This window comes from Aspergillus tubingensis, assembly GCF_013340325.1.
Source record: "Aspergillus tubingensis WU-2223L DNA, scaffold_3, whole genome shotgun sequence".
Lineage (NCBI taxonomy): Eukaryota > Fungi > Ascomycota > Eurotiomycetes > Eurotiales > Aspergillaceae > Aspergillus > Aspergillus tubingensis.
In genome coordinates this window covers 4,094,581-4,113,438 of record NW_023336277.1, presented here as the reverse complement: position 1 = coordinate 4,113,438, position 18,858 = coordinate 4,094,581, and the positions used below count along the sequence as shown (strand labels likewise).

Here is an 18,858-nt window from a genome sequence, read left to right as displayed (position 1 = left end):
AAAAAGCATCATCCTTGGCAAGGTTGTTGATCATCAAGGTATGACCAGACATTATGGCGAAGCACATACTTTGAATTCTGATTGTTTACCGGGACAATCGCTCGCTCCGAATTGTTTTGTTGACTCAGACTGTTATTCACAGAAGCAGCTCTCATCCACTCAGCTGGTTTCAACCCTGTGCAACGTGCTACTAGGCTGTATCGCTGGCTATAATTGGAAACGGGGCATTTTTCATGGTACTTGTGGGTCATTGATTGGTCCACCTGGGGTCAGGATCAGTCGATCGGTCGCTGCGGGCCGGCTATCTCCGGGTCGATCGGTAGTCGATGGGTGTCATCTGCAATGTTCAAAGGATCGCCCAGTACAAAGTATGTATGGGGGATGGCATCTGTAGCGAGCGAGAGGCCTCCTCGAGACGGAGTCAAGAGATGGCTCCGCCAGCCGGGACGGGCGGTCCCTTCCACGATCCACCCGTGCCGGGAAAAGTAACACTTTCACCGGTAGAGAGGCGCTGATGTCTTCACGCGACTATGACAACTCATCTGTATGGATAGTAAGGGCGCTACCCTTGCGGCCGCTTTGAACCAATAAAATGCACCATCCCAGCTTCTGAACTGTTGGAACAATTGGAGATGACAGCATATCCTTCACAAGAATGCTGGGGAGAGAAGGATCCGGAGTTGGGTGGCCACGGTTTTAGCGGGCGGGATCGACCGGCGAAGTGGCTCTGATGGATCACAGTTCACAAGTCATTCAGGCCCATTGCCGGCAGGGCATTGTCCCACGTGCAAGGCTTGACTAGCATCCAATCCAATCATAATGTGCTAGTGGCATCGTGGCGAACCCCATTCGTAGCAGCCGGGAGATGGTGATGTTTCTCGGGGGAAACCTTGTTGGCAAGGGAACTCGGAGATGATTCGTCTGGTGGGGGCTGTTTTGGCTGGTCTTGGATATCCACCGATATATAAGGGGCAGGACATCCGGACAGTGGGCGACTGTAATTTCTACCCTTTGCATAGTTGATAGCGATCAAGTTGTAAGATGTACAGCAAATTGTCCCTATCTCTCGGCCTCCTGGCCACGGCAACGCTCGCTCTTGCCGAGCCGACCGTCTACCTCATTCGCCACGGCGAGAAGCCCAGCAACGGGAGCACCGGCCTCAATGCTGTGGGTTTTGAGCGGGCCGACTGCTTGAAGACTGTGTTCGGCCCGGATTCCAACTATGACATTGGATACATCATTGCAGAACAACCCAAGTCAGGTACATCAATTTTGCGCTTGATTGTCGGATGTGGAATAGCCATCAGTAGTTAACAGACTCGCAGATGGAAAACGCGACCGCGCATACGAAACGGTTCTCCCCTTGGCTGAGGAACTGGGCCTCACTGTCGATACTTCCTGCTCGAAGAAAGACACAAAGTGTGTCAAGGACCTGGTGAAGGACTACACCGGTAGCGACAACATCTTGATCTGCTGGGAGCACAAGGAGTTGACCAAGATCGCTGAGAAGCTGGGTGACGATGATGCACCTACCTACCCAGATGACAGGTTAGTTTCTACCGAAGAACGTTGCAAAGGCGGTTTGTAGTCGACGCGTCTAACCAGTCATGCATTCTAGGTTCGATCTCATCTGGACTGACCCTTATCCTTATACCAACATCACGGACATCACGAGCGAGAACTGCCCGGGTCTGGATAGCTGAAGTAGTAGCCGAAAAATCAAACCAGGCTCTAGTTAGGGGACACTTGGCCTCGTGTCACGGTAACCGACGGCCGAATGCCCCTCTTGAGAAACGACGTAATGCAAAGTCATTCTGGATCTGTTCATGCGAGTGTGGCCTTAAAAGAATAGCCTTTGGGAAACTTGTGTTGGGTACCTGAATTCTAGCAGCTCGCCATTCATGACACGATATGACAAAGAAGTCCTTCACGGTCTGGACGCATCCTCATCAGCCATCAACAAGATTTTGTGACCGACTTTTGCCCGGTCGCAATTCACTCCCATCCCTTGGAAGTGCATGTAGGCCACTCGAGAAAGGCGAACTCCCGTGAATTCTCTTCTAGCAGGCCCACAATCTCGCCACGAACCTGTGGGCGAGCCTTGGGTCGTGTGTCTGATAAGGCCATAGAATGCCAAGACGCCATGCCATGCTTGATATAGTTCCAAACGTAACCTGCCATATATAGATCCTGCCATCAGCGATAAGACCTCCACTAGATGCGAAGGAGGTAGGATACGAGCAAATGAGATGGAGTGGGAGGAATGCTTTTGCCGTGGTGGCTGACTCCTGTTGACCTTCCCCACGCACCACGAACCCCTGCCAAATTGAACAAAGTCGGACTGGCCTGCCAATAGGCTGCCATATAAGACCAATTCAGTAATTTCCATATGGCGCTAAGCTTCCAGGTAGCCTGTGGCCGCGGTCTTAGCTGGTGCTTGGGCGAACGGGAGGTGAACCCAAGCCCACCAACTCCTCAGCCAGGATGTTCTGATGAAGCTAGTATTGTGAGACTAACTTTGGCCGGGAAATCAACGTCCGGTCTGCTGTTATGGCAGGTGAGCTTTGCTCTAAACTTCCTTGAACTTCAAGTTGCCTCTGGAACTGTGGTGGTTGACCCCGTAGTTGGCTAGGGGCTGAGCACCTCAGCGAACCAAGTGAGTTTCAACATCAAACTCATCCACCAAAAGCACCCCATCACGTCTAAAGTGAACAGTTGAATCTCTCAACATTCCGATCGGGAGATGCAAGTCATTGACATCCTGCACGTCGATAATTATGGGGTAGCCCTCCAGCCAACGGTCGGATATGATAAGGTCACCCGACAGGAACAAAAGGGGGAATGATCAAGATATGCGTCGAGCAGGGGAAGTGTCCAAGCAAATGGCATCACAACAGATTATCATGACCCCATCCGCAGGCAGTGATATTAATATCGATACCTTGATCTGGTTGGTGGGCTCCGATGGCGCAAAGGACGGCCAAATCGTTATCATCGGACGTTGATTCGAATCAACGATAATGAGTGGGACAGGCTAGGGCTGATAGACATCCCCTAAAGCACGGATCCCGGCTAGTGGGAAACATGTCCTAAATGACCCAACTGATAGCAAAGACTTGTGCTACATTGCGCGATATGCCTGTCCGGGCATTCGCCCCTGCAATGGCATCGTTGGAGGTATTTAGCCCATTGTTTGACCACCGCCGGAGATCCGACCGACCTTGCTAGCAGCCATCTATAAAGATCGGAAGCTGTGCAGTCAATTTAATCAGCTAGGGGGTCGTCAGAGCTCAACAATTTTCAGTGAAACTCCCCGGCGTCTCAACGCCCAATCAACAAAATATGGGTAAGTGTAGCCAGGTGTATGGCGCTGTACCCGGAACTGACAGCAGTGGGCGATTCTAGCTACCTCAACCGGCGAAACCCACGTCGCCGATGCCATAATCACCAGTGAAACCACCAATGATTCCGTCCAAGTACAGAACAAGTCCGATCCTGAGAAGAATGTCTATGAGGTAGATGCTCAAGCGCTGGAGAACGAGGAGTACCCGCCGCCCACGGAGGAAGAGGTCAACAGCCTTCGCAAGGTCCCGGCCTATCTCCCCATCATCGCATACTCCCTTTGTCTGGTAGAATTCGCCGAACGAGCATCGTACTATGGCGCACAGACGGTCTTCTCCAACTTCATTGAGTTCCCTCTTCCTAAAGGTGCTCTTCAGACTCGGTAACCCCTGATTCTCATATCGCTGACCGGCTTCTTATAGGAGGAAACGGTGCGGGTGCACCTCCGCGAGGGACGCAAGAGACGGCTGGTGCTCTGGGAATGGGACTCCAGGCTAGTGACGGATTGGTCTTGCTATTCCAGTTCCTTGCCTATGTCATTCCGATCTTCGGTGGATGGTAAGCCAATCCCCAAACTGTATACACGTGCGTGACTCGCTCACAATAACAGGTGGGCCGACGTATACGTCGGTCGGTACTGGGCCATTTGTGTCGGTGTTGCCATCTGTGGTATTGCCCACATCATTCAGATCATCGGCGCAATTCCTTCAGTATTGCAAGCTGGCACGGCGCATGCAGCACCCCCGTTCATCATCGGGCTTCTGATGTTGGCCCTTGGAGCCGGTATCTTTAAACCCAATATCGCACCCACAGTCCTGGACCAATACCGCCATCAAAAGCAATACACAAAGGTTTTAAAGACTGGGGAGAAGGTCATTGTGGATCCCGAGATGACGGCAACTCGAACGATGCTCATCTTCTACGGAGTGATCAACGTGGGAGCATTCTACATGCTGGCTACCACATACGCGGAGAAATATGTGGGTTACTGGCTGGCCTTCTTGCTGGCCGGAATCATCTATTTTATTTTGCCCGTGGTGCTGGCGGCCGCCTACAAGAAGACGTACCGGACGCCGCCCAGTGGGAATTCGGATCTCGCCAAGGCAATTAAGATCACCGTAACTGCTTTGCGTCAAAACAAGTGGCAGGTCTGGCGCAAGAACTTCTTCGATGCGGCGAAACCAAGTGTCCTGGCAGCCAAGGGAATCCAGGTCGACTGGACCGACAAGCTGGTGGATGATGTGCGCCGAACGCTCGTAGCAACGGAGATCTTCTTCTATTTTCCCATCTACAACCTCAATGACGGCGGTATCGGGTCTGTCTCGACAAACCAGGGTGCATCTATGACGACGAACGGTGCCCCCAACGACCTATTGAGCAACTTCAATGCCTTGACCATCATTGTCGCCGTGCCGATTGTCGATTACTTTATCTATCCACTGCTTTATCGGTACAATATTCCGTTTAAGCGAATCACTCGAATCACATTCGGCTTCATCCTGGCCGCACTCTCCGGTCTGTGCGGTGCGCTTGTCCAGTGGCGTGTATACAAAACCTCGCCCTGCGGCTACTATGCCTCTTCCTGTTCCGAAGTTAGCCCCATCAGCATCTGGTGGCAGCTGCCGAACACCATCTTGGGAGCCCTCTCGGAAATCTTCTGCAACGTGACGGCGTATGAACTGGCATATGCCCGGTCGCCTGCGAGTATGAGGGGTCTAGTCATGGCAATCTTCCTCTTCATGACTGCTTTGTCCAGTGCCCTGGGAGAAATCCTTCTGCCAGTCACTGAGGATCCCGACTTGATCTGGATTTGGGGTGCCCCTGCTGTTGCCCTCGCTCTGCAGACCATATTCTTCTGGTACCGATTCAGGTACCTGAACAACGATGAATTCATGACCGATGAAGCCAACTATGCAAACAGTGCAGAGGAGACCCCTATTCAGACCACTGAAGTGGAAAAGACGGTGGAAAATTAGATGTGCAGGGTCGGACCGAATAATTTACGGTCCCAATAACGGTAGCCATATTTTGAGTGGGCTATTTTATCAATACATGTATCACATTCAACTTGATCCAGGTTTCAGGCAAGCCGAGTCTTTAAGTTTGATTTCGGTATTGTATCTATGGTCCCTTCTGGGAGGATGTATGGTGGTGGTATGATCTAAGTTGAGAGACGCTGCATAATTGCGAGTATGGCTACCGTGTCAGTCTTGGCAGCATATCGATGATATGAAAAGCTACGGTCGTGAATTCATGTCGAATATGAAATCGGATCAATGGTCTGAAAGTCCGGCTTAGTAGGTACTCTGAGCGAATACTCTCCTGGCCGACGGGAGTAACCATTAGGTGTTTCACTGCGCTTATGCACTAGATCTCATAAGCGAACGGGATGCTCTGCATCGCACCCTTCCTCTGCACACACCCTGCAGCGGCCACGTTCGCCTTCCGAACGGCCGCTTCGATCTGGGCATCGAAGTCCGCCAGTGGAGCACCGGTGGCAACAAACTTGGCAAAGGCAGTAGCGAAGTAACCGACAAACGTGTCTCCGGCGGCAGTGGTGTCTACAACCTTCTCCACCGCGGCGCTGGGGGCAAAGCCCTGCTTGCCAGTGGCCGTTGAGTAATAGGCACCCTTGGCTCCGAGAGTAATTAGAACAATCTGGACCTGGGCATGTTTGTGGAATAGAGGTGCAAGTTCCTCGGGCTTCAAGTCTTGCTCCTGCTGGGCAGGGGTGAGATGCTCCTTGACCGCCTGGGTCATGAGGACAGCTTCAGTCTCATTCATAGCCAGCACACTCGTGCCGGCAAGAGCGGCCAGGGGAATCCCTTCTGTGAAGACTGGTGCGGGGTTGAAGACGAGGTGAGAAGCGCAGGAAGCGCTGTTAAAGTGCTTCATCAACTCCAAGGTGGTCGACCTCGGGATCTCGCCCTGCATCACGACAACACCTTGTTCTAGATGGATATTCCGAGTGGTAGCCAGGACTGCATCTACATTATCCATTCCCGAGTAGTTAGCACCGGGGACGAACAAAATCCGATTCTCTCCTCCAGCTCCTTCATCCACGATGATTGTAGCAGAACCCGTTTGGCTGTCCGTCTTTTCCTGGATTCCCGTTGTGCTGACTCCGGAACCCTCCAATGTTGGGCGAAGGAGGGCCGAGTAGTAGGGATCACCTGCTCCGACCGCGCCAATCATATACACCGACGCATCTTGGTTGTCTTTGGAAGCGAAAGAGGCGCGACCGCACGCGACCGCCTGGTTGGCACCTTTCCCTCCGGCGCTGATAGCGAGGGAGTTGGCTGTGAGGGTCTCGCCGGCATCGGGACAACGTGGAGTGTAGGTGACAAAGTCGATATTCAGGGAGCCAATCACGCAGATCTGGGGAGGTGCCATGGTGTTCGTTCCTGGGAGCTGCTAGAAGACGAGTCAGATATCCTAGTGACGGGTATGGTTGGAATCACCCATGCGGGGAAGAAGCACAGATGGGGACTCACTAGTAACGCTGAATTAATGATGACAAGTCAATTGATAATAGTTCAAAAGGGAAGGAATGTCCCATGCAGCCGCTATGCGGAATTTTGCAGGAATTAACAGTCAATTATAACCTGCAGTGAAGTTTATCGGTGGGATGAGTGAAAGTAAGAAAGAGAGGGACCTCTTTTTGGCGGGGGAGAGATAAAGATTAGGTAAGTGAAATGGTCACATGATGATGACGTTGGAGAGGCCGAGGTATAACCCTTGAAACAACACGGAACAACTACTAAACAACTATCATTCAGACAAACTGATGGCTGCTCCTGTGGTAGTCCTTCTGGCACTAGCAGTCGGTTATTTTGTCTTAAGTTCAGTCTACCCCAATTTATTCCCAATATGCAGACGGATGAGGCGGACGTAGTAAGTATTTGCTGAGGGCCAAACCTAGTATTATGGTTACTAGCATTGTGCGCGATATTAGTGTATTTTTTTGGTGACATGTCTAAAGAGAGGCCAGTTTTGGTAGTGCTCAAAAAAAGCACTTTCGTTATAATTACTTGAAAGCTACTACTATTCAGCCCTGCCTGTCCAAGTTCTCTACTTGGCCGTGATCCGTGATCTGACGGATCGGATGTATTGCGCAAGGGGTTCCAGAAAGAGTTGCAGAAGTGTGGAATATCTCTGTGCTGAAGAACCCACGAAGGAGCGATCGACTTCCATGGAGTCACTGGCTGGTTGGTATATTTACGGTTTATTGCTTGATCTGAAGATTTATTGCATATGACTACTCTGGTCAGCACTACTTGTCAGCTCTGCCGCATTCTGGCATGTCTTGTGCTGGACAAAATATTCTTGGCTATGCAATGTCATCACCGTTGCTATAAGTTCGGCACATATGGCTTCGAGCATCTTCGGTAGAATGCCTTATTTACATATTGGGATCCCATCAACTGTGGGATACTGTCTCCGGCGTTGTCATTTGTCGGGTGACATACACTACGCTTCCTTCTCTTAACCATGGCAACCATAACTACTACGGCCACCACGGCCATTCGCCGTCCAACTCTGACCTTTCGCCCTCTTCACCCCTCATTTGGTGCCGAGTGTGAGGGCGTGGACTTCTCTCAACCGGTCCCGGACGCCGTCATCGGACAGCTTCGTGCCGCGATGGCTACGTACGGCGTCCTGGTATTCCGCGCCACCCGACTTGACGATGCGCGCCATACTGCCTTTGCGCGCCAATTAGGTGAGCCGATGGTGGATAGCGCGGTCGGGAAACCGGGAGTACCAAACCGACTCGATCCTAAAGGCGAGCTGATGGATATTGGGAATGTGGATGGCGACGGTCGGATCTTGTCGCCAACGTCGTGGCGGTCGCAGCTGCTCCGGGGCACACGCCTCTTTCACGTAGATGGCTCCTACTTCCAACGCCGAGCGGGATATAGCCTCCTCCGCGCGCACCAATTACCCCCAAGGGGAACCGGGGGTGCAACGGCATTTGCCGACACCAGGACAGCTTATGAGGACCTGGCAGAGGAGACCAAGAACAGAATTCAGAATTACATGCTATGGCACTCACTCATGCAAAGTCGCTATTTGGGAGCCCCAGACAATCGGCTCATCAGGTTATTGGTTTCTGTCTCCGACGTGGATGACCTCCGTCGTATTCCATATTTGACGGCCGTGGTATGTACAAGGGATGCTTTAACGAAAGAGTGACTTCCCCAGGGAGACCGCGTATTGTGCTAACCAAACTGTCTTAATGTTTGCAGTTTCTGGTAGCCCGTGTACTGGGGATTTGGGTCGATATGGTGGACGTCGGCCTGTTCCTGCTGTTCTCTTTCGCTTTGGGCCGGATCCTAGTGCTGAGTTTGTTGCCCGAGGCTGCAACATCGCGTGGGCTTCATCCACTGGTACAACTGCACAAGCCCAGCAATCGAATGAATCTGTACTTGGGATCACATGCATACCAGATAGACGGGAAGAGCAAGGCAGACAGCAAGCCCGTAATTGAGGCATTGATGCGACATGCTAGTCAGGACAAATATGTTCTTACCGTGGACTGGCAGAACAATGGAGACATGATGATGTGGGTATGTATACCATCTAGATCGCTCTGTAGAATCCGGAAGCGATGCTAACGTTATTAGGACAATACTTGTGTGATGCACCGATCTTGTGGTGGCTCATATCAAGGACGGTATGTGCGTGATATGCGCAGGGCCACAATTTTTGACTCCGCGTAGGCGCTGAAGTCAACTTGTGGGAGAATTGAACGAGTGTTCGTTCCAATCAATATGGCCCGAAAGAGGAGAAACTTTGTATACTCCCAGATATTAAACTTGTCTGCAACTTTCAGGGGTAAGAAGCAGAAGCCTGAGTTTAAACTTGTGAAGAAAGATGAAAGATGCCGGCCCCTGCACTAGTCCCTATCTAGCTAGCTTCAATTGAGTGTGGGTACCTGACCGTTAAGGTGTCATGTCTGGCACACAGGCATTGGGGACGATTCCAGACGAGATCAATGGATCTTCAGTGATCTTTTCAAACTGACGGTATCTCTCTCTTGTACACAGTACTTTCTACTTCTCTGTATTGACTATAGTGTAGACACTGTACTGCCGCATCATCACGCCCTAATTCCTCCACCTCCCTCATTCTACCCGAAACGTCATTTTAAGAAGCCCTGATGCAATCCCTTAAGTGGATCTGCAGGATGCAAATAACCCCTATCCCCTCACATTCAATGCCCGAGAATTCCGCCGAGCAGAAAGAGGGGAAGAAAGCTTGAGTAGCCTGCAGCAGAGGTACGTACATGAATCATGCATCACTGCGGAGAATCACCTCTACTCGGAGCATTCTCCGTAGCGGACAATATCACGCCCGCCTATAGGAAGGAGAAGAACAGTCACTACTTTATAGTGACTAACGAATCCCGACCAAGTAAATTCCACGTAGAGTGGTACTGCTATCTCCCTCGCGGGAGAAGAAGTCCCCCGTAGGCAACTTCATATTTAACACAATATTGTCCCCTCGCTGATCTTCCAACTTACCGTAACCTGTGTACTTAGAAGTACCCCTCACAAACCATCACATTTCAACCCTACCTCACAGAGAACAACCATCCAAGATGATCTCCATCTCCACCCTCCTCCTAACTATATCCCTAACTCTCACCGCAACCGCCCACCCCTCCGTCACCCACCAGAAACGCAGCGTGACATGCCTCAAAGTCGGCGCCACCGCAACAGCCACCTGGACCAACAGTGCCGATCAAACCTGCACGTATGTGGGCGTGGTAGGCAGTAACTATGGCGAGAATAGTGATGGTGATGGAGAGTATGTTTATCCCTTATCCTTCCCTTCACTTCCAATTCACTCATCCCGTACATACTTTTCTGTCACTACACCAACACTAGTGAAAGAACTGAAAAGCTAACCCAAATACTGTTCAAACAACAGTTACTCCTGCAACGGACGCTGCGGATCAGGATGTAGCGGTATCGCACTGGGTAATGTCTACACCCAGGATTGCTTTTCGCATGATATCTGCTCTTACTTCGAGGATGCGAGCGGAGGTGCTAGGTGAGTGGTTCTATCTACAAGGAACATTGTAGTAAGATTATATGATTAAGATATGCTGATATTGTGTACTAGTGACCCCAATTGCGGAGCAGCATACAAGGCCGCAGAGGATGATTACTTGCTGGGATTGGTTGACGGGTGCTCGCAGACGAATCCCACTAATGCGGTGGTGAAGCCAACGGCGACTCCGGTGTGTACTTGATGAGACAGTGGCAGTACGTGAGAAGGGAGGGTCATTGCAAGTGACATGTATCTTGGCATTCAAAGTATGCATAACGACAAACCTTCATCTTTGACACAATATGACGTCTGATATATATACAGTCCATCTAAGTCCCAACCCATACAAAATATATATACGAAGTGCAACTGTAACATGCAAACATAAGCAGTATCAACAAACGCACTACTTCCGCTCCCCAATCAGCTCTCTTGACTCATCACTAGTAGAACTTCCTTGTCGTGCACCCACCATACAGGCACAATGCGCTTCCATCGGTGGACTAAGCGCCTGTTCAATATCATCCTGCAACACGCTCAACCCCGGTTTGCGCCTATTGCTCGACGGAGTAGAGTTAGAATTGGAAGAGGCCGACGGTCGCGACTGACTGCTGTTGCTGCCGGAGTCACCAATCCAGCAGGGCGCATGGAAGCGCAGGAACTGTTTCAGATAGGGAAGGCAGGGGCAGATAATGATGAAGTTGGCTTCGATGATGCTGTAGATCGTGTCAATAAGACCCATCCGGTATTGGTATTCTGTAGTTTTTACGCACATGAAGATGACGGCTAGAGCAATTTCGTATGATTGGTCATCGGAGGTTACCAGCGGCATTAGAGTCACCAGCCGGATAATACTAGTGATAATAGTTCTGTGATGTGGTGAGTTATAGTTTAGTGTACCATGGAGGAGGTATCATGGGATTGAAAGAAGAAGGATCACCTACAAGCAACCAATCCCAAACATACAGCCGACCCCGAGCTTCTGGATCAATGGAAGCTTCAGTTTGATTATGACTGGGATGGGGATAAGGATCAATATGATATCGCTAACGGTGTTGGTAATGGCCGTAGCGAGATAAAACCCGACGCGGTCAACGCAGTGGCCGGTAGTGATGGTCAAGTCCCAGTTTTTGGCGATGGGTTGGCAAGGAAAGATGAGACCCAAGGTGAGGGCGATCGTGTAGCCGGCAATGATGAAGGTAACGAGGAAAATGATGTTTCTCCAGATGCGAATCATGTGCAACAGGCGATAGTAGAGCATCAGCAGAGCGAATTTGGCCGCAGCTAGGGCAGGGACGTAAATGATGGCGGCAGCAAGGAGAGTCTGGTTACTGGCTCAGCGACGAGACCACAGCAGGATAGAAGACGAGGAAGAAGCAACATCGAAGGACGGACTTTCACGTAGATTTCGAGAACCGCGGGAGACAGGTACTCGATATGGACTCCATAGCCTCCATAAGTGTAACCGTCTACAGGGAGAGGGCGGTTAGATTCTGTGTGCTCTAGAGTTTAACAACCAGAACCACATCAATCCGTACAAACATACAGAGAATAACCGATTGCGTGCCAATCGAGAAAATCTGTGATAGCAGAGACACGTGAGTGCAAGGACTGAGACGAGGTTATCGCTGCTACACAATACCCAAGCGAGGATTAAGCAGACTGCAGGCTGTATTAGCCACCAACCACTCAAATCTTTACACCATATAAGCATAGAAACCGTACCATCATCCCACCAGAACTTTCGCATGATGTGGATCTTGGTGTACATTCGCATGACGAGTAAGACTATGCAGAGGGAAATCCAAATCCCGGCCAGGATCTGATTGGTGGTGCGTAACCATGGGTGCGACAAAGTCCCCCGGAGAGCGTCATCACCAGCAGCTCTTCCCAGCAGGTCCATATTGAAGAGCCGACAAGCAGCGGCAGGTTTCCCCGCAGAAGGGGCATTATTATTGTTCTATCATGTCGATCCTAACGCAAATTGACAGATGGCGAGAACTGAAGCCCGGTCGCGTTTAAGTAACTGGAGAAGAGTCGAGTATCCCTCGTTCCCTCCCGTCTCGGTGGCTGAGTGTCAGTAGAGTTTCAGCCACGGCATCATCATCCAGTATCTGCGGCAACGAGCATCGACCGATCGTGTCGGGAACCACCGCAGATGCTCGTCCATCTGCTCGATGCGATGGGAAATCCTTCATATTCCGGGGTCTGTGCATTCTCAAGTAACTTTCGACCCTCGGGTAGTTAATATACGCCACCTGAATCCTGTGCCCAAGGGCAAGTACGTCGAACAAGTAGAAAGCTATTACCACGGACCAAAAACTAAGTGGGGATATCATTACTGCATTTCGTCTATCATAAGGTTCGGGAATCGGTCTAGAACGATTCCACAACCCCGTTCATGTACATATTAGATACAGAATCCACCCTCGTCAGTTGAAGGTGGCCTGAACGCTAGAAGCCGCATGGAAGGGCCTTTTGTTAATGTAGATCATAGAATCAATCCAAGGCAAAGCACCGTTCCACCGAGTCAGAGTTGTTGCCCCACCAGTTGGGCATGGAAATTTGCTTTCCCGAGCCAAAGAATAGGAAGATCAACAGCATGTTCAGGTTGAAACCCGCATCGAAAGCAGCGGCCACCATGTAGCTGTAACGTTTCCAGACCTCAAACCGGTACCGGTAGGCCCAGTACATGACAACATACCCGCCGATGATTGCCGATGTGTAACCTGTGCTGATATTGCCGTAGAAGACCGACAGACCGGAGAAGAAAATGCTAACGTTCCATAGATCAATGCGCAGCCAGCGCGGTAGAGTGCGATGCATAATGTACAGGATCGGGGGCAGCACCGCGCCCACCAGGAACGCCCAGGGTAGAGGCTTCATCTCCTGCTCCTTGAATAGTCGGCTGGGTCCGAGAACTGCATACTGGACACCCAGAGTATTCGAGGACTTCAAGGACTGACCGGACCATTGGTTCAGCGGATCCGTCTTCTTGCCCGACAGGTAGTCTCCTTTCGTGTTGAGGACCCATCGGATCACGGCGTAGTTCACTGGAATACCGAGGATAGTGCCAAAGATCTGAGAGAAAAAGACCGTGCGTGGCGGGATATGCATGTAGTGACCGATCTTCTGGTCTTGCAGCATATACTGCGCGCGGTACCAGGCATCGCCGGCAATCGATCCGTACGTAGACGGTCCGCAAGGGTGCCGATGGCTTTTTCCAGCAGGAGTTTCGACCATGTAGCCATACACCAATTCATTAAAGGACCCGACTGCCAGTTGATAGTTCGAAATGGCATACAGAAATCCAAACGGAACCACCAAAACGGCGGCACTCGCCAGTGCTACGAACAATGTCCAGATCGGAATCCACAGATAGCCACAGGCAATCGTCACGATCAGAGCGATAAAGCCAGCCATGAAAAGCGCGACGTACCACCAGAGTGGAATCTCCTTGTAGGTCCGCTGGAGAACATTGAGACGATCGTGATACTGGTGATTGATGCTTTGTCCCTTCTCCTGCGACGCTTTCTGCCGCGACCGAATAACTTTCATCAGATTGTTTCGGATCTGGACGAAACCGAAGGTTAAGATCCACGTGATTGCTGCAGTCACTTTCGCATAGTCGAAGAAGGTCGCCCAGAGGTTCTGAAGACCCATGTACATGTCACCGTACTCCGCGTAGGCGGTCTCGTTCAGCTGATAGTCGGAGGTAACTACCTCGAGGGTAGGGTAGGTCGTTCCGTTCACTGTCAGCAGAGAATTAGACATGAGGCCGTGCTTGTAAGATCCAAGGTTTCCCCATTTCGCGGCTGGGAGTAAGACCCAACAATTGAAAACGAAGGCCAGGAACAAAACAACCTGCGTCCACCATGGGGTAAGAAGGATCGAAGAACCGTTCCAGTTTATGTTCGACCAATCGAGGGACAGATTCAGCAGTCCCATACCTCCCAACCCAGATCCCAGGAAGTTGGCCACAGCGTTATGCGGTGCGACCCAGCACAAGAAGGCGAGGGAAGATGTGAACGGAAAGACGTATTCGGGCAAGAACTGCCACAGCGTCATTCCAAGAAAGCAGAGGAAGAAAACTTTCATCTGTCGCCGTGCGAGGGGGGATGAAACATCCTGTTTCCGGAACGTTTCAAACAACGTAGTCTGCATGAGGGCCTGCGGCCAGATGAAGTTGGGGTCATATAGTAGAAGCTGGCGGGCCAGTGCTGCGAAAGCATACCCAATCCAGACAATCGCAAACATGAAGAAAATAGCCACGGCAGGATTGACTCTCTCGCCGTAGTAGAGCTCTGCCATTGCGATCGGGGTATATCCCAAGTTGTAGGTAGCTCCGGATGCCGCCGTCAAGGTAACCAGAACGTGTTCCTTGATGCTCCACGGGCCCGGGTTGAGGCTAAAGGACCAACGGGTAAAGGGCACGCGGATCACCCAGGCTGGAAGGACCCGCGCCAGAAAGTGACCCGCATAGTGGCACGCGATCTGCACGAAGAAAACGGAGTATGGGGCTTCGGTGGTACGGAAGTGGCTCATCATGGACAAGAAGGCACCGGGTACGACGAATATAATACAGAGAACGAAATATCGAAAGGTAATGGTGTACAGGGTTGGGTCGTCAGTAAGACTGACCAACTGGCGCACCTCGAGGGGCAACGCGGCGATCTCGGGGTCTTCTTCAGCTGCGGTTTCGACCACATTGGGCTCTTCGGTCTTCTGACTCTTCTCCAAATCATCCACGGGCTGTTCCTTCACGGACGCCGCTTTGGATACGGAGTCGGACGTCTGGTCCTCCCGGTAGCCCGTGGTGGTGGCGACAGGTGAGACATCGCCGGCATCAGAAGGCGCTGCATCATCTCGCTTCCGTCGAAAGATCGTGGATAGGCCCATGGTGAAGAGCCGGAGGCTGAGATCTAGCGCGCAGAGGCGGATGAGGTGAAAAGACGCATGCCCAAGCAGTTCGTTCCGACGCAAAGAGGGTGAGGCAGCCCGCAGTTTATAGAAAAGTTTCCATGATCGAGTGACTCCTCGCCCTTCTCCGCATCAGGTAAGGGGGCGATGGCGCAATCGAGCAGCAGCACTGCAGCATTTTCACACACCCCAGCTGCCAAGTCGGTCGGCTTAACGCCGAATGGCTAGAAAGTGCGAATTGTGCAGGTGGCACGAGCTAGGGCTGACCATTATGGTTGAGAAAATGAAAATGGGGGGAGAGTAATAGCAGTGGTATGAAGCCAAAGTGGATGCCAAAATTGCGTTATCGAATCCTTCCCATTCGTGATACGCCCTTAGATCCCCGCCCACAGCTTGTCCGTGGACACGCCGTGATTCGACAGACGCCATTTCAACCTCTTTAGCCAGCGACCGGCCCCTGGGCCATCCATGGGTCCGAGGCCCAAGAAGAAATTTCACACGTTACAGAGGAAGGTGGAAGAAGTAGGCTAGTAGAATTAGGCTTGAATACCGCGGAGGGCTGACCGAGGAGTGAAGATGGTGGCCTATCAGGGTTTCAGCTGGGCCGCCCCTCAGGTCGGTCGCGCCCCAATGGGGTGCTTAATCCGGTTAAGCTTAGATAAGAGAAATCGATGAGCAAGAATTCGCGTGGATAACAAAATCAAGTGAGATTTGACCGAGATGGGGCGATAATGGCTTGAGGCAACAGATAACCAGGCAGGTTTAATCACCCTCTGAATAATTCATGAATTTGGAAGTTTCAAGAAAGATAGGCTGAGAGAATACTAAGATGGAATTTATATTATACAAAGAAAGGTTTAAGAATGAAAACAAATCCTCCAAAATTATCGACTGCTACTATGCGATAATAAAGAACCTGCTTTGATTATTCTATATTGGAGACTGAATGTCCACATAAAAAACATGCCTCGATACAGCTTCGTATTTGCAGATGTTCTTTGGGCTGTTGACCAGAAGAAGAAAAACAAAAACAGACGCATTTGATTCCCCCGAACCAGAATCGAACTGGTGATTTTTCGGTTACAATGAAATTCCTATTACAGCCGAACGCCATAACCAACTAGACCATCGGGGGATCGTTGGACTGGGCGCTGAGACCTGGCCATTATGTTTCAGCACTACGTAAATATACAAATGTCTTATCGGAATGATAGAGCAATTGCATTTGGTGGCTGGAAGTAGACAGCGTAGAATCATACTGTACAATAGACTTTATGTATAGCTATGGCCACAAGGTTAACGCACACACAACGAAATGGGCTATATTGTTGGTCATCTGACACTTAGAATGTACAAGTCACGCGCTCTAGAATTATAGTTTAGGAATGAAGTAAAAATTCGTACGGACCAACTTCGGCACGGGATGACGCCGGCACAAAGGATATTTCATTCCATGCATCTTACAAAGAACGACAAAAGAATTTAGGAATGCAATGATAAAGATTCATGGCAATACAGTGGCCTGAAATCATTGAAATCATTTGAGTTTCGTCCATGCAAATCTATTATACGCTATGTGAGAGAAGTCACCAAAGTGGTAAAAAAGGAAAAAAGATATAAGACTCCCCCGAACCAGAATCGAACTGGTGATTTTTCGGTTACAATAACTTCCATTACAGCCGAACGCCATAACCAACTAGACCATCGGGGGTTCTTGCTGTCATCAGTCAGCAACTATGCATCTATGAGGCGAGGCTATATTTTACTCCTCAGCCCACTAGGTCGGCTGCCAGCCAGCAGGCCGGCAAGCCATTTTTGGCTAATATAGAAGGGTAAATAAACTTGCTAAAATTCATTAAATAGGTATAAGAGAGAGAGAGGACTGGGTAGTTGACAGTGGCTAACTAGTTCCTGTGTTTTCATAACACCACGAGGCGATCAAGATGCTTCGTTGCAGTAGCTGAAGCTCGAAACAGCGGATTTCCGAAGTTTTGAATTACGGGCAACCGGATAGAATGGAGAGTCCTTAGGTGCGACCACCCGAATTGTCAAACGCGAATGGAGGCCAGTCCTTGACGAGCAATGGGGAGTGAAAATAGCATTGAGCAATCCCCCCTTGATATTCGCAGTCATGCAGGTAATCGCATGCACCACCAGCGCAAGTGGGATATCCGGGTCGATCTACGGCACACATGCTGAACCTTGGGCTTGACAGTGAGTTGTGACCAATTAACAGCACTGTTCGCCTTTGCAGCACCCTACTAATAGTAGATGTGGATACACGTCAAGCAAAAACTTAGATATCCCCCGAACCAGAATCGAACTGGTGATTTTTCGGTTACAATAACTTCCATTACAGCCGAACGCCATAACCAACTAGACCATCGGGGGCTTACGATGATTGTGTGGGCTGGCTTTTTGTTTATCGCGTGGTGAATGGTAGAGCTAAGTAGCTGTCATACCAGGGACAAAAAACAATTGCTCCCCCGAACCAGAATCGAACTGGTGATTTTTCGGTTACAATAATATCCATTACAGCCGAACGCCATAACCAACTAGACCATCGGGGGCTTGTTGATTTTATACCCTTATGTTTTGTATCTATAGACGCCATGTAACGCTGACTGGCAAGGCAAGAAAAAATATCTCATATCCCCCGAACCAGAATCGAACTGGTGATTTTTCGGTTACAATAATTATCCATTACAGCCGAACGCCATAACCAACTAGACCATCGGGGGTTGTGATGACGAAGCTGCCAAAGTTTTGACTACATATTTCACATCCTGTACCTACAGCAATCTCGGTAGTGACTAGTTGCACTCCCCAGTTGTAGACATAAACCTACGAAGGGAAGGGCAGACTGAAAAGTAATTAGCATGGTAGTATCAGTCCGCTTACTATGGGCATATGCTCGTCGCCTTGCCCATCCAGTCAAAGGAGTGCTCCGTAGTACTATTAGTAGTGTCGCTTTAATCAGTTGAATGATATATATCCTACAGCGCGGGAACGAACTATGATTCCTATGATGGAGAGGAGTTACTTCGACACACCATGTCTATGGCCTGCAGGATCTTGCCGGATATACTAAGATATGTCTCTCTGACATCAATCTACAATCATCATCATCATCATCATCATCATCTTTAGATCTAGATAGATTAAACACATGATTCTACCCCTGTGTCTTTAGAGAATATATTAACCACACAGTAGACGACGAATATGACAAATAGTGGACAAAGTGAGGGCAAAGGTAATGAAAGTAAAATACAAGGGCAACTGACTCCCTCCTAAGAATGCAGTGAAGCTGTCTCGACGCATGATCCAATATGGTCCTCCATACAATTTGTTGCCTGCGATTTTTTTCTTCGCAGCTATAGATCGGTTCTACCGGGTTAAATCCGCGTACGGTGCCATCGCAGCTGTACCGCAAATTACGCGCGACCGACCCGGATAGCCTGAAACTCCTGAACTGACATTGGCTTCATCTGCTAATTGCCATTGATCCAAGGTTGTATATAGGCGATTTGATGGTCA

The 18,858-nt window shown here is 50.2% G+C and overlaps 7 protein-coding genes and 5 non-coding genes across 12 annotated transcripts; 4 read left to right on the top strand and 8 right to left on the bottom strand.

Moving 5' to 3' along the window:
• Positions 1–1,041: 1,041 nt before the first annotated feature.
• Positions 1,042–1,703, top strand: AtWU_02503 (putative phosphoglycerate mutase family protein; the record flags this gene model as incomplete). Its single annotated transcript, XM_035497617.1, has 3 exons — positions 1,042–1,261; positions 1,326–1,548; positions 1,619–1,703. 3 exons carry the CDS (start codon positions 1,042–1,044, stop codon positions 1,701–1,703), a joined length of 528 nt encoding a protein of 175 aa, XP_035353510.1.
• Positions 1,704–3,342: 1,639 nt separating this feature from the next.
• Positions 3,343–5,318, top strand: AtWU_02502 (putative MFS peptide transporter; the record flags this gene model as incomplete). Its single annotated transcript, XM_035497616.1, has 4 exons — positions 3,343–3,346; positions 3,406–3,708; positions 3,765–3,900; positions 3,953–5,318. 4 exons carry the CDS (start codon positions 3,343–3,345, stop codon positions 5,316–5,318), a joined length of 1,809 nt encoding a protein of 602 aa, XP_035353509.1.
• Positions 5,319–5,709: 391 nt separating this feature from the next.
• On the bottom strand, positions 5,710–6,735 carry AtWU_02501 (ribokinase; the record flags this gene model as incomplete). The annotated part of the gene is made up of 1 exon (XM_035497615.1): positions 5,710–6,735. One exon carries the CDS (start codon positions 6,733–6,735, stop codon positions 5,710–5,712), a length of 1,026 nt encoding a protein of 341 aa, XP_035353508.1.
• A 1,098-nt stretch (positions 6,736–7,833) lies between these two features.
• Positions 7,834–9,062, top strand: AtWU_02500 (TauD/TfdA dioxygenase family protein; the record flags this gene model as incomplete). The annotated part of the gene is made up of 3 exons (XM_035497614.1): positions 7,834–8,502; positions 8,589–8,909; positions 8,967–9,062. The coding sequence occupies 3 exons, from the start codon at positions 7,834–7,836 to the stop codon at positions 9,060–9,062; spliced, it is 1,086 nt and encodes a 361-aa protein (XP_035353507.1).
• An 881-nt stretch (positions 9,063–9,943) lies between these two features.
• Positions 9,944–10,600, top strand: AtWU_02499 (uncharacterized protein; the record flags this gene model as incomplete). The annotated part of the gene is made up of 3 exons (XM_035497613.1): positions 9,944–10,152; positions 10,276–10,398; positions 10,471–10,600. 3 exons carry the CDS (start codon positions 9,944–9,946, stop codon positions 10,598–10,600), a joined length of 462 nt encoding a protein of 153 aa, XP_035353506.1.
• Positions 10,601–10,804: 204 nt separating this feature from the next.
• Positions 10,805–12,301, bottom strand: AtWU_02498 (POT family protein; the record flags this gene model as incomplete). Its single annotated transcript, XM_035497612.1, has 7 exons — positions 10,805–11,114; positions 11,172–11,267; positions 11,343–11,722; positions 11,794–11,867; positions 11,945–11,978; positions 12,041–12,060; positions 12,124–12,301. 7 exons carry the CDS (start codon positions 12,299–12,301, stop codon positions 10,805–10,807), a joined length of 1,092 nt encoding a protein of 363 aa, XP_035353505.1.
• Positions 12,302–12,897: 596 nt separating this feature from the next.
• AtWU_02497 (OPT family oligopeptide transporter) lies at positions 12,898–15,297 on the bottom strand (the record flags this gene model as incomplete). Its single annotated transcript, XM_035497611.1, has 1 exon — positions 12,898–15,297. One exon carries the CDS (start codon positions 15,295–15,297, stop codon positions 12,898–12,900), a length of 2,400 nt encoding a protein of 799 aa, XP_035353504.1.
• Positions 15,298–16,363: 1,066 nt separating this feature from the next.
• On the bottom strand, positions 16,364–16,453 carry AtWU_t66. The gene is given in 2 exon segments: positions 16,364–16,399; positions 16,416–16,453. It is a non-coding gene; the product is annotated as a tRNA-Tyr (tRNA).
• Positions 16,454–16,941: 488 nt separating this feature from the next.
• On the bottom strand, positions 16,942–17,029 carry AtWU_t65. Its single transcript is given in 2 exon segments — positions 16,942–16,977; positions 16,992–17,029. It is a non-coding gene; the product is annotated as a tRNA-Tyr (tRNA).
• A 592-nt stretch (positions 17,030–17,621) lies between these two features.
• On the bottom strand, positions 17,622–17,709 carry AtWU_t64. The gene is given in 2 exon segments: positions 17,622–17,657; positions 17,672–17,709. It is a non-coding gene; the product is annotated as a tRNA-Tyr (tRNA).
• Positions 17,710–17,800: 91 nt separating this feature from the next.
• On the bottom strand, positions 17,801–17,888 carry AtWU_t63. Its single transcript is given in 2 exon segments — positions 17,801–17,836; positions 17,851–17,888. It is a non-coding gene; the product is annotated as a tRNA-Tyr (tRNA).
• An 82-nt stretch (positions 17,889–17,970) lies between these two features.
• On the bottom strand, positions 17,971–18,059 carry AtWU_t62. Its single transcript is given in 2 exon segments — positions 17,971–18,006; positions 18,022–18,059. It is a non-coding gene; the product is annotated as a tRNA-Tyr (tRNA).
• Between the last annotated feature and the right edge of the window lie 799 nt (positions 18,060–18,858).